At 38.9% G+C, this 13,387-nt stretch overlaps 1 protein-coding gene across 2 annotated transcripts in view; it reads left to right on the forward strand.

Moving 5' to 3' along the window:
• Positions 1-13,387, forward strand: part of TLL1 (tolloid like 1) — a 136,107-nt gene that overhangs the window by 85,577 nt on the left and 37,143 nt on the right. For both annotated transcript variants that reach the window (XM_081999576.1, XM_081999575.1), the window contains one exon: positions 5,178-5,293. In XM_081999576.1, coding sequence (XP_081855702.1) covers positions 5,178-5,293 — 116 coding nt within the window. The remainder of the gene's footprint in view (positions 1-5,177; positions 5,294-13,387) is intronic.

Below are 13,387 nucleotides of genomic sequence, written 5' to 3' on the forward strand. Positions count from 1 at the left end.
TTTTTCCAATTAATATTTTTAACAGAAGTTGCATAACTGATAACACAACACAAATGTAAACATCCAATAAAGAAAGCAACTTTCTGAAAGTTGCACAGCACTTGTGACTTAATAATTTTTTCCGCAAATAGCAAGACAGAAAATTTAGACATTAAACTTTTGGTTTTATGAAGAGAATCATGTGATCATTGTAGTATATAGCAATGAAATCCCTGACACTGTTGTTTTTGGAGGTATGCTGTATTTCCTATTTCAGAAAAAATACGTTAATCATGATGTCTGCTTACGATAAAACAGCAGTGAATATTTCAAACATTAATAACATCTGCATTGTTTCATGTGTTCATTTGTGTTACCTTAAGTGTAATACAATGAAAATACAGAAAACAGTAACTTAAATCAATATTTTGCAGAGGTACACAGTTCTGTGATAAAGGTTTTTACAGTATTGTCCATGCTTCGTTTGGAGTTCTAGTCTTTTCTGCAAGCAGTTTCTGATCCCAGAAGCTTGCGGCATTTTCTGGAACATGAAGTTGAGCTCAGGGCTGCTGGAGAATACAGCTGATCCTCAGAGCAGTGAGGCAGCTGAGCCTCCTGGGTTGTTTTATCTAGTCAGGGTATTCAGGGTCATTATTCAGAAAAGGGCTTAGTGATGAAGAAACAGTGTTGAGCTTGGTGAAGCCAAAGCAGGAGATCTGGTAACCTGTCTTTCATCAGCTGAGTAAGTTCCAGGACTCAACAACCTAGCAACAGCAATTTTGGTTTGTTTTTAACTTTTTCTTAGGATTTTTGTCAAAGAAAAGCGTAAGTGTTGATGGGGTTCTGTTGCATTTTAATACTGAGTTACATCATTACATGATAGAATAAGGAGAAAGCAAGCAACTATGTTGAGGGTTCTTACTCTGCCAATCTTATTATGAACTTTGAGTGTCGTGGCATTTGAGAACAGATCTTGAACTTCAAGGCTGGATGTGTTTACAATGGTTTTCAGACTGTCTAACAGACTAATAAAATGTTTTCTTCTGGCGTAGCTACTAAAATTTCAACACAGGTCTACCTTTATAGTTCTATATAGAATTTGTAGTTGATTTAAAACTTATAAGTAGTTTTATAGGAGCAAGAGAATGAGAAAGGGAAATGATGGAGAAGGATACTGTTAGGCAGAAAGAGAGGACAAGAAATAAGTGGGTAGGGTGGGACTGAATTAACGGATGGCAAAGGAGGCTCAGACTGGCAGGAGAAGGCTGTTCAGAGAAAGAGAAGGTGGATGGAAGAAGTTCAGCAAATTTACAAATTTCTAGGGTCTATGACAGTATGTGTGGAAGAGAGCAGATGAAGGATACCTAGCTTGGCTCTTTTTCGTGCTGTTCTTGCTGTTCCTCAGGCTTAACTTGCTCCCATCTCTATTAGATTAGAAAAGAGTGCTTACCTTCAAAAGTCAGCCTTCATTCACTACATAAGGAGGATTAAGTTTTTTAGATTTTCCTATAACTATAAAGGGGAATCAAGTCAACAGTAGACATTGAGTTGTACTAAACTCATTTAAGTTTTCGGTTTAACAAGTATGTTAACAGCACCAGACATTTTTAGGACTCTGTGGCAGCTGTATATGCCATATATGTATAGATGTACAGACTTGGGTCTAAGTAAAAAGTATTAAAGATCTTAATTCCCTTTGGGAAAGGGTAAGCTTAAATTAGCCGTGTATGACAGTATGTGTTTGCTAATGCTATGGACAAAGGAATGAGATTCGGTTCCTGAAGTGTCATGGAGGATCTGGGCTTCGTCATTTGCAGATTTCACTATAATCCTTAATGGAACTTGACCGTGTACGTAGGCCAGCCCAGAGAGGTGTTATACACTCTGTGTTACACAGGCTGTGTAATTAAACACTGCCACAGAGTTCGCTGGTAGAAATTGCTTTGTGTAAGCGTATAATCTACCTTCTGCCTGCACCCATTGCTAATCTTTACAAGGAGAAGCAAAAATAGCTTCCCTTTCCTTACCACAGAAAAGCTTATCAGAAGTCTAACCTTCTCAAGCTGTAAAACAGATGGGAGTTGGTTTGGGTTTTTTTGCTGGAGTGTGTGTGTGTGGAGAGCTAAAGTGACATTTCTGCAAGTGGTCTAGCCTGGTAAAATTGACATTTGGGAGGGGAAAAAAAAGCATCAGAGAAAACATTGGCAATGTTAATGATTAACAATGGAATAAAAATGTACAAATGCTTTATAAAGCGGAGGTGTATAAGATTGAAGTTGTAATTAATTTCTTTTGACATGAAATATACTAAGATTAGTTCTTAGGAAATTTAAGTGGCCCTTACCACTCATTTTCTTTCTACGTTTCTTTCCCAAAGTCGACTCCATTAATAATGAGCTGTCGCATGGTAAAATGTTTATAATATACCATTTTATAAGCCTAATCATGAATACTGTAGTTGTCACAGTCCAATTACAGAGAAAACCTTTACATTCTCTGGTGATAGAATTTTAACTCTTTCAATTACCATTGACCCATTGCAGAGGAATGTGCTTTTAAACAAGAAATGCCCAAATATCACCCTGTCTACATCAGTTCTGGAAACCAGCCTGGTATCCAGATCCCATAGATAATTCAACTATCAGTTGGTATAAGCTGTTCTTGTTATAGTTCCATTGAATAACCAGGAATTTTAAATTAAATGGTAAATATGGTGAAAAATGTAAAACCCAAGCATATTTTATAAATTCTAATTGTGTTACTTCTTAGTAGAAGTTATCCAATTACAATTTTTCTTATGTTTCCCTTAAATTCAGATATATTTATGAGAATTTTGACTTGATAGAGAGGTCCAAGGCATTTAATATGGATATAAGTTAAATTATTGTATTAACTAGCTTTATTCTGTAATTCCTAGAAAAGGAAAATGTTCCATGGGCCCTTTTGCAACTTAAAATCCATAGTTTTAAGGCTATATACAACTTCTGTATATGGAGCATAGAGTGTTATTAATATTCTGGAGAAAATAATACTGCATTCTGTATGAGAGAGGAAAATTCTGAAATGTTTTAAAAAATGTAAAGCTATTATGCTTAATTAATTCATGTGTTTACTTCTATAATGAGGTAGTTTAGGGACTTTAATGGAGTAAGGGGTAGTTATGCCAGCGTCTTCCTCCTCTCCTCTTACTATTTGCAGGTCTGAATTTGAACTGATATCTCATGTGTCCCACATACTTGATAGCGTTTTTTTGCTTACATACTTAACATTATGCGGGTGTGTGCATTGCATGACTTCATAATCAATATTTGTGAGTTGAACTTACAGTTAATTGAAAAAAAATGCAACGTGAGTGGAAAAGATTGGGCAAACGGCATTCCCCATCTCTCATCATGTCATCTGCTCAAGGCTTGCTTAGCAACTGTAGTGTTGGTGAAGTAGTTATAGCTAGAACAAACAGAAGATTTACTAAAGCTTGAAATATGGTTGTATGCCTTGTGAGAGCACACTGATGCAGTGTAGCCTCAATGAAACCATGCATCGGGGGAAGAACAAGAGAGGACTCTAAAAGCGCTGAGAAGAATACTTGGTTTCTCGTGAATCTCCTGGGTCATGCATCTGCTGTGCAGGATGTATCCTCTTTGGGCTCTGCTCTCCTCTACTCCTGTACAAGACTATTCTAGTCTTGGCCTTCTATTAAGTGCTTTATGTATGCGTTGTAGGCTACGAGACAATTCACTAGCGTTGGGGGAACCCGGTACGGTACTCTGCAATTTATTTAAGTTTGCATTCATTGCTGTGTTAAAAATAAATGGTGGTTAATTATGGACATAGCCTTTTTACTGAAAAGGCTTTGTACAGAAGTAATTATTTAGCACTGAATACCTTTTTTGTATGTGTCATTTGCTGTGACTGCCTGCATTTTTTTAAGATAAACCCACATTTTTTAAATGAGGGGGGAAAATATTTTTTTTTTCTATTTCATTCCTAAAGGACACGGTGATGGTGACTTTAGCCATTAAATTGGCGTCTGCACAAATCTTTCTTTTCTCTCCTCGTGACAATAACCATTTCAGTGTCAGAGAGCATATTTGATGCCTTGAATGTAGCTTATGCCTAATATTAGTGTAGTTGTCAGATTATATCTTAGAGGCATTTTAACAAGACAGCCTTTCCAGCTATGTTTTCTGTCTTTGTCATAAACAGTCTCTTCCTTTGTCCCCTTTTATTTAAAGATTTTCCAGATCATTTATAATTCATTGATATTTTGATGATACAGTAGTTCACCTGCTGGCAGTGGTAGCGCTGTAATTTGAAAGCACTGCAGATCTGATTACACTGTCAGTCATGGGATAATATTCTCCAATTCACATCTCTCATATCACACCTGCAAAATCGGTAGGTGAAACAACTTGATTAAGGTCAAAAAAGATGACTGACTGAGGTGTGACACCCTTCCAGAATCCATTTTAGTAGTAGAGAATGGCAGGAACTTCCAGTGCTATGTTTTAGTGTGAGGAATTATTAACCAGTCTGTGAGCGGTTACTAGCATGATTGACAGGTGAGGTACGGGTGTTAAAATCGTCAGTAATAAAGAATATAAAAGCCTTTGGTATTTTAGGACTTTACATTTGCTTTGCTTTATTACTCATATCTCTACAAATCACTGTTGCAAGAGATTTTGAATATAGAATTTAGTTTTCTATACCAATATAAATGAGTGAGTTTAGGTCAGATCAGTCTCTCATGTGGGCAAAGTACTAAATTAAATGAAACAACTGATGAAATTGGAGTGTGGTGCCAATCATGTCATGCCAGCTTTTGTTTTACTTTTGGTTTAGTTCTTAAAGGATGTCTCTAAGGGTGTGGCTAACTTTTTTTTCACCAAAGTTAAGTTGTATGTATAATTTTGCAGTTGATTGGCAGCAATGACATTTTCAAGACTGCTGCAATTTTGGTTATGTCAACAGACAGCACACAAGTTAAATAGTTCATGGAATAAAACCGTCCTGTGTAAAATGGAATGAATATCAGACTGTCTTAAAGTCATTGTTTTGAATAAATTGTAAAATAACTAGTCTGTTTTCCAGTTTGCATCTGCAGTGAGTTAAATATATTCTCAGTAGATATTGGAAAGATGCATTTTTCTGTCAAACACGTTGAATTTTATATTTTTACTGTATTTTGTTTCTTTCAGCCTGTGGAGAAACACTGCAGGAATCTACAGGCAACTTTTCTTCTCCAGGATTTCCAAATGGTTATCCTTCCTACACACACTGCATATGGAGAATCTCTGTGACCCCAGGGGAGAAGGTATTTTAACATTCCCTCAACTAAACGCAGATACTATTTTCAAAATAAAATGTTGCATTCCTTTAGCTTTTCATTTAAGTTTAAAGCTTGCATAATTGAAAACAATGGTATGCCATAAAAAACATGACCATGACCTATGTGCTATATTGCCTTGACTTTGGTCTGTGGCATTAGAACCACATCATCTATTTGGTGGCTGACCATGTGAAATGAAGGCATGATTTCAATCTGCTACATGTTTGCGTCATGAAATCCCTTCGGAACTGGCTTCCAGTTCAGTCGGTGGTTTACTGTAAAGGTGGACGAGGTAGTTCAGGCTCCTGAATGGTCTCTTCTCCAGCATGAGCTTGGGTGAGCTGACTGAACTGTGTGGGGCTGATAGCTGGGCTCTGCCTAAGGAAGGTCTTAGTATGACGGATGAGATGCTTCCAAAGTGAAACAGTAATAACATGGGTGAATAAAGTACTGTAGGTGTTCCCTGGTATAGGTTCTAGTGCATATAGTTTTACTTTCTGGGCATCAATATTAGGGGACAAAGTAGGGGAAAAAATCGTCTTGGTGAGAGCATTTCGGGGAGAGAAGTGTGCCATCCTAGCGAGAGAAAACCTGTTCTTCTTGTGTACACTTTCAAAGTGTGCTAGCTGAATCTTGTTTTAAATATTGGCTCAAATATTAACCTGCCTCAAAAATAAATAAGGGTAGAGAGAGCGATGGGAAGTTTCACATGAGACAAAACATGTAGGGGAAAAAAACCCCCAACCATGTTGTAAGTTTCTTTACAAGAATCAGTGGCCAATATTAAGCAGTCAAATACAGCCTAAAGACTGAAATATAGAACCTAACACCAGCCTCAGCACTGGAGAATCCAAAGAGGAAAACTCAGCATTTGCCCCTAGATGTTTCAGTCAGTTTTGTCAGTGGTCTCCCACTTCGTATTGGACACAGTTTTCTCCTGATTGGGTTACTTTATTCTGTGTTTCTTTCAGGTCAGGGTCCTGGTAGACACCAAGAATATATGTGCTAATAGATCCTGAGGAGCTGTAAGAGCATTTGCCACTGTGGGGGATGAAAGTAAAGTCATTTGGAAAGCGTCCTCCCTCCTCTGGGCAAGAGCCAGAGACAGGAGGAAAAATAAACACACTCTGTGCTGGGAGGGCGTGGGTGGCTCTGCAGGTTGGCAGGGAAAAACAAATGAAAACAGATTTATAAGAGAAGGTTTGCGCAAAAGATGCAAATTAATCTAGGTAGGTAATTTTATGTCCCCAGTATTTGTGTTGCTTCTTAGACGCTGCTGTGGTAACAAACAAAATGGCTTAGTTTCTCTTCCTTTCCTCAGTTACGAAGTTCAATTGTAGTGTTCATCTACAATTATTATTGGCTTTTGACATCAAGTTTAATATATGAGTTAAAAAATAGTCAGGCATACTCCAACTTTGTGTAAGCCTTTCTGAGGACGTTGGTGTAATCTTAATATATTTGTAATACCATTATGTCTTGAGATTGTAACCACCACTGACACTGTATAATACCGTACAGAAGCTTAACGGGGGAAAGCCCCTGCCTTGAAGTCAGCAGTGTAAGAAGACCGTCTCCCTGCCCAACTCACCCCCTGCCCCAAATGGGGAAAAAGACTAAGCAGAATTTTCTAATTGAGAAATTAGTCATGTCTGTGGGGCACTGTTCTGACCTCCAGCTCTCATAGTCTCCATACAGTACATCAAGAAGGAAGTAAATGATATTTGAGCTAATTTAAAAAAATCTGTTTGCTTAATGCTATTCCCATTGGGTATTGTCTATCTTGGGATAAAGGACCCTATTTGCAGCAAGTACTTGATGTGAATAGCAGATAGCAGAAATGAGGTCTAAATCTTAAGTAATCATGTATGCATTGGGCACACATTATGCTTGATCCCAAATTTTCTCAGTAAATGATAATAACATATTCATGTAATGAAGGGAAGATTAAAAATACATTTAAATTTTTGTTCCTTTGCTGCTTTGACCCTGATAGATCTCAGGAATGCTGCATGGAGGTTAGAGTACATATAAGTACATCACATCATGTTCTGAAATGTCAGTGAGCACTTTAGTCACCTAAAAATAAACTGAAAAAGCATCTGTCCAGATTGTCTAGCTCTTGTCTCTTACTTATTGAGATTTAACATTGTGCTGTTTGAACATAGTTTAAAGGACTTCTATCCCTGCTGCTTTCTGCAAGTATAGACATGTCCGATCTTTGATGGCAGGAAATTCAATGAAGAATGGGACTGCAGTGGTACACACTAGCTGCAACATTCCTTTTCTTGGATAGGCATTATAAATTGCCAGCCCAACCTAAAATGTGTGTGTCCCTATTACTAAAATGGGGCAGTTCATTCACCTTTTACTTTCTCCCAAGTTTTAAGACTATATGGTAAACAGCTGTACACAGTCTATCTATACACAGAAGAATCTCTGGGGGAGGATGGTGTTAGTAATACTGTATGCCCTCTGCCAGGGCGAATCCCGCCTTCTGGTGTGTAGAAATTTTGTTGGCATAGGGAGTTGCAACTGTGCCAGTGTTTTTTTGAATCCGCCTTTTGGAGCAGGTTACATTACTTTCCAGTTTTCCTCAATGTTTTACTTGAATGATAAAATAGGACAGATAAATCCTTGGCTGATATGGGGGAAAAAGTGCCATCTGCAGAAAACATAGTATTACCTGGTGTTTGCTATATATTTGGTGCTTTCTTATCCCAGGCAGTAGGAGGTATGATGTATTCTCTTTGAAGCTGCTGTAGCACAATTGAATCTGCTGTGTAATCAATAATTTCTTAATTGTCCTGACAAATACCCATTGACTGTTTTTCCTATGAAGACTTTCAGCCATCCTGTCCCCTTGAACAAGCTCTGCCTTGTCTGTAGCACTATTTAATACTTTGCAGAACTGCAAATCAGAATCTTAAATATATTTATACTTGTTTGGTTCCTGACCAGAAATCATGCTGTGACAGATTGGGGGTTCTGCCTATGGTACAGCTAATGAATTCTGGTCAATGTTAAGGAATTGCTGTATCATCAAATACCTTGGCATGTCAGAGTGAGAAAAAGCTGTGAAGGTTATTTCATACAGTTTCAAAGGTGGGGGCCATTGAGGAGGCTCATTAAATTTTAATGGTTTCCATTTAGATAGCAGCACTTTGAGACAATGACATGATCACACCTAAGTAAAAGCATCTTTTTCCCAACTCTGTCCTCGCAACTAAAGTTTGGAAAAAGGCAAATTTCCAAACAGAAGATGGAGAAATCTGATGTTTCAGCTGTATCATGGAAAATGTAAAACTTGTGGCTAGACTTGTGAGAGACCTCCAGGCTCTACACAACTGAGCCAATGGAGGAGGTATAGGATGTGGCTTCTCTAACTTGCTTCCAAGAGAGCCAGCTGGGTTAGCGTAAGCAGCTGTGGAAGGTATCCTGACCTTAACCCAGCTGTCTGCATCTCATCTGGGCAGAGAAAAAGGCTCCCTCTTGTGAACCTCTCTGCTTGCATAGCTGGGGTGAGGTGGGCATGGGTGGAAAAGGACAAGGAGACTGCTGAGGGCAGTAGGGTTTTCAAGTAGTATGGCTAGATATAAAGAGAGATACCTACCTATGGTCTGAGAAACTCGGGGGAAAAAAAGGAGGTAAGCGTTTAGAAGGAATCTGAACTGCAAAGTGTATGAGCTAGGGATAACAAAAATTTTGTAGTTGGTGAGGCCTCTTTATTTGAAGGACAAGTTGAAGAAGAAACGGCCTGCAAAGGACAGACAGAATTGCTGTGTGAATGAAGGAACGTACAGGACCTCTTTGCCATCCTCAGAGGTAGATTCAGATAGCACTTGGAAATGTAATAAAAAACTGAAGCAGAGGAAAGCATATGAATAACTGTACTTTGAGCCAAATCTGCATATTTCTCATGGAGAATAACATGGAAATAAGTGGGTTTGGAATTCTGATAATATTTGTGCATTTATTTCTTCAGTACATGTCCCTGAAGTGCCTGAATAGTCAAGGCAAAATGCCCTGTAGGTTAGACATCTGGGAAAGGGTGCATGTAAGCTAGGTAGGCAAAAGCAAGGAGGCGAGTTGTGAGGTTCCCTTTCCGGGAAGGAATGGCACAGGAAGTCTGCGTCCGGGAAATAAGACAGGGAAGTTGAAACAGGAGATGCTGCAGTTAGTCTAAAAGAAGCACGAGAGCATGTGGATGGACACAACCACAGTAACCTAGTGAATGCCAGCTGAGAGGATCAACTAATGCTTTGGTGTATACCATTTTTAGGTAAACAGTGCAATAGTCTGGAAACTAAGTAGTGTGACATTGAAGGATTTCTATCAATTGCCTCAGTAACCCAGGAAAGAAAACATTATTCCTGTTTTGCAAAACTAAAAAAGATAATATTGTTCTCCACCAAGGCCCTGGTGAAAAACTGGCAAGGGAAAAATGAGAGCCATTTGAAGAGAGATGTAGCTCAATAGCTGGGTTGAAGATAGAGGTTGTTAGGTAGAAACCCAGATTGTAGTGTGTGCTGTGCTTACCTGAATCATTCCAGTTGTCCCTCTGCTGTTGAAATTTGTTCTATTTAACCTGACTAGCCACATCTGAAATAGGAAAGGAGTCTTAAAGTCTAGCCCACAGAACCTGCAGAGAATATTGGAGATCTAGAATCAAATCTTGGATGTCTCAGAGTTGGAAGGTCAAATCCTTAGAGCTCAACAGTGGACTGTTTGCATGATTCGCTTACTGGCTCTCACCAAAAAGAAAAAACCCTCCCAAAAGACACAAGCAACACTCCCCACTTCCTCTTTCCCTCCTACTCAATTCCCTACCTAGTGTAGCTTTAAAAGCACTTTTGATATATTTTCTATATAGAAACCTCTTTATTGTTCTAATTCACTGAATGATTAAATGGGTAAGCATTTAATTATCTTTTTAAATTCCGTGCTTATGAACACATCCCCTATCTACATAACACACAATATTAATTGGAACTGTTTTTTTTCATTAGGACGTAATTTGCTTTTCTTTTCAAAGTTGAGGGAAAGCGTATCTATATTGAAAAATAGTTCAAGATGTTAGAACATCTACTACTGCAAACCTTTCAGTATATAAGGAACATGTTTTCCTTAAATATATTCATTTCTACTGTAATTTCTATTGCAACAAAGAGAAGGGCTTGCACAGCAATTGTGTCTGATTTCAGTTAGTCCATTTTCATCTCTGAGCTCAGGAAGGAAGCCTACAATATGATTTGATGACTATTCATTGTTTTAGGTCTTTATGATTCAGAGTGCCAGTGGCAGCCTGGACATGAGTTAATATTATCTAAACGTCTTTCCAAACTAACATTGAAGCAGACATTCTGTGCATGTAGATCAGAGACTAAATTATTGCCTCCCTTTGTGGCCCTAAAATGACAGAAGGAAGGGGCCAAAAGAGAGAGGACAGGCTATATTAATTGTATCTGCTACACTAAAAACATACTAAAGATGGTTGCAGGATGTTGCAATGGATAACATGGTGCTAGAGGCAGACTTCTGTTTTTAAGCAACCCTTTTGCAGGTTTTGTGGATGTGGTAGCAGCTTGTGGATATAAATGTTTGGCTATACTCAACCATCAGAACAGGTATTAATTTATTCAGTGCTGTCCTGATGGTTCTTGGCATGCTTCATGTCCCGTACCTTCATCCCACAAGGCTGTGGCTGCCAGCATAATGTGCCTCACTGTACAGGACTTCTGGCTGTTGGGTTTTATGTGTAGCCTTACAGATCTTTTCTGTTTGCCATGGCATCATGGTAGTAAAGGCAAAAGCTGAATGTAATCACCTGTGAGCTTGCTCTTCTACCCAAGCAGTCAGTAGTGTCAGCACGAGGGGATAGGGAACGATACCCCTTTCTTCATTGAAAACAAGATATTTTTGAGACTATAATTGTTCATATGTATGTATTTAGTTATTTTTTGTGGAAAGTAAATGAAGGTCAACTGTATGAGGTTTAACAAGGCCAAGTGCCGGGTCCTGCACTTTGATCACAACAACCCCATGCAACGCTACAGGCTTGGGGAGGAGTGGCTGGAGAGCTGCCAAGTGGAAAAGGACCTGAGGGTGCTGGTTGACAGCCGGCTGAATATGAGCCGGCAGTGTGTGCCCAGGTGGCCAAGAAGGCCAACAGCGTCCTGGCGTGTATCAGAAAGAGTGTGGCCAGCAGGAGTAGGGAAGTGATTGTGCCCCTGTACTCGGCGCTGGTGAGGCTGCACCTTGAATCCTGTGTTCAGTTTTGGGCCCCTCACTGCAAGAAGGATATTGAGCGTGTCCAGAGAAGGGCAACGAAGCTGGTGAGGGGTCTGGAGCACAAGTCTTGTGAGGAGCGGCTGAGGGAACTGGGGTTGTTCAGTCTGGAGAAGAGGAGGCTGAGGGGAGACCTTATCGCTCTCTACAACTACCTGAAAGGGGGTTGTGGTGAGGTGGATGTTGGTCTCTTCTCCCAAGTAACTAGCAATAGGACAAGAGGAAATGGCCTCAAGTTGCGCCAGGGGGGGTTTAGATTGGATATTAGGAAAAATCTCTTTACTGAAAAGGTGGTCTAGCATTGGAACAGGCTGCCCAGGGAGGTGGTGGAGTCGCCATCACTGGAAGTGTTCAAAAAACATGTGGACGTGGCGCTTCAGGACATGGTTTAGGGGGCATGGTGGTATTGGGTTGATGGTTGGACTTGATGATCTTAAAGGTTTTTTCCAACCTTAATGATTCTGTAATTCTGTGAAAGCAAAACCCCCACTAGCCTAACATTAAGACACATAGTGTTTTGCTATGAAAGTTTGTCTCCATTTTGCATTGTTTGGAGAAGAGTCTTACTGTGACCCTCTTAACTACGTACACACCCATACCACTGAGTTTTTATTTTATCTTAAAATTAGTTTCTTCCGATAGCTAATTATTTTTATCTTCTTAAAATTGAACACTTTGAAAAAGTTCGACATTTCGGGTCTAATATTGTACTATGTGATGGTTGGTGAGACACATGGTGCCTTCAGAGGAGATGGAAGTAAACCATTCTGTCTGACTGTCTGGGCCCATTGCTCCAGTTGCGGTGTTGTATTTCCTCCTTGCAGCTGGACTAAGGGTAAATTCCTTTCCTTTCAACTGACACTCACAGCTGCTTCATAGGCTGCCATGGAGATGTATTTTTGCAGTGTGAGGTATTTGCTACTGTGCAGCAATTCATGTTTGCTTTATAATAGCAGGTTCCTAGGATCAAAGCTAAAAATAAAATCACTTCTATGCTCATATGTGAATAAAGAAGATTTTTAGTTAGGTTGAAATATTTGTTAGTCTACACTGAGGAACTGATTTGGAAGAAGGTGAATTCTTTTTCCAAATACACCTAAATCCAATGGAAGGGTATGAATTGGAAATATTTTGTATTATAAAATATGAATGATTTTTAATCTTCTTGTTTGGACTTATCCCTGAAATTGCAGGACATGATGCTAAGACTGTCCCAGTCAGGGTCCAAACTGTAGCTATTGTGACATCCTATGATCCAGGATGAATCCTATTCCTCTGTTAAAAGTGTGAGTTTATGGGAGTTTAGGTTTAGTATTTCTAGACCAAAGTGGGATAATGTAATGGTGTAGGGTAATCCTGATATTAAGTATTGAAAATATGCCTATTTACAATACAAAATTGGGAGTCCAAGTTCAAATGTTCCAGAAATGCACAGAACTCAGATTTCTGTATAAAAAGCTTTATTATCTTTTCATTAAGAGTCATTAAGGGACTGCATACTATTTGTTTTAGTGATACTGCTTTCAGCATTACTGTCCACCATTGTCAATATGTAACTTGTCTGAAAGTAAATTATCTTGTCAAAACAATAGTAGAAGGAACCACAAACAAAAAAAAAACCAACAATTTTTTTGTACAGCTGTCAGTGCTGAATATAGTTGGAATGGAATGGAAGAGGAATTGGCAGGAGAATTTTCAAATAAGATACTTAAAATTACATTAGCACATTATTTTACCTTATTAGCATTCTCAAATTTTTATTTTGCAGTGAAAAGCTCCCTGTAAGCAATT

Source organism: Phaethon aethereus (genome assembly GCF_964289735.1).
Source record: "Phaethon aethereus genome assembly, chromosome: 4".
In the NCBI taxonomy this organism is placed as follows: Eukaryota; Metazoa; Chordata; class Aves; order Phaethontiformes; family Phaethontidae; genus Phaethon; species Phaethon aethereus.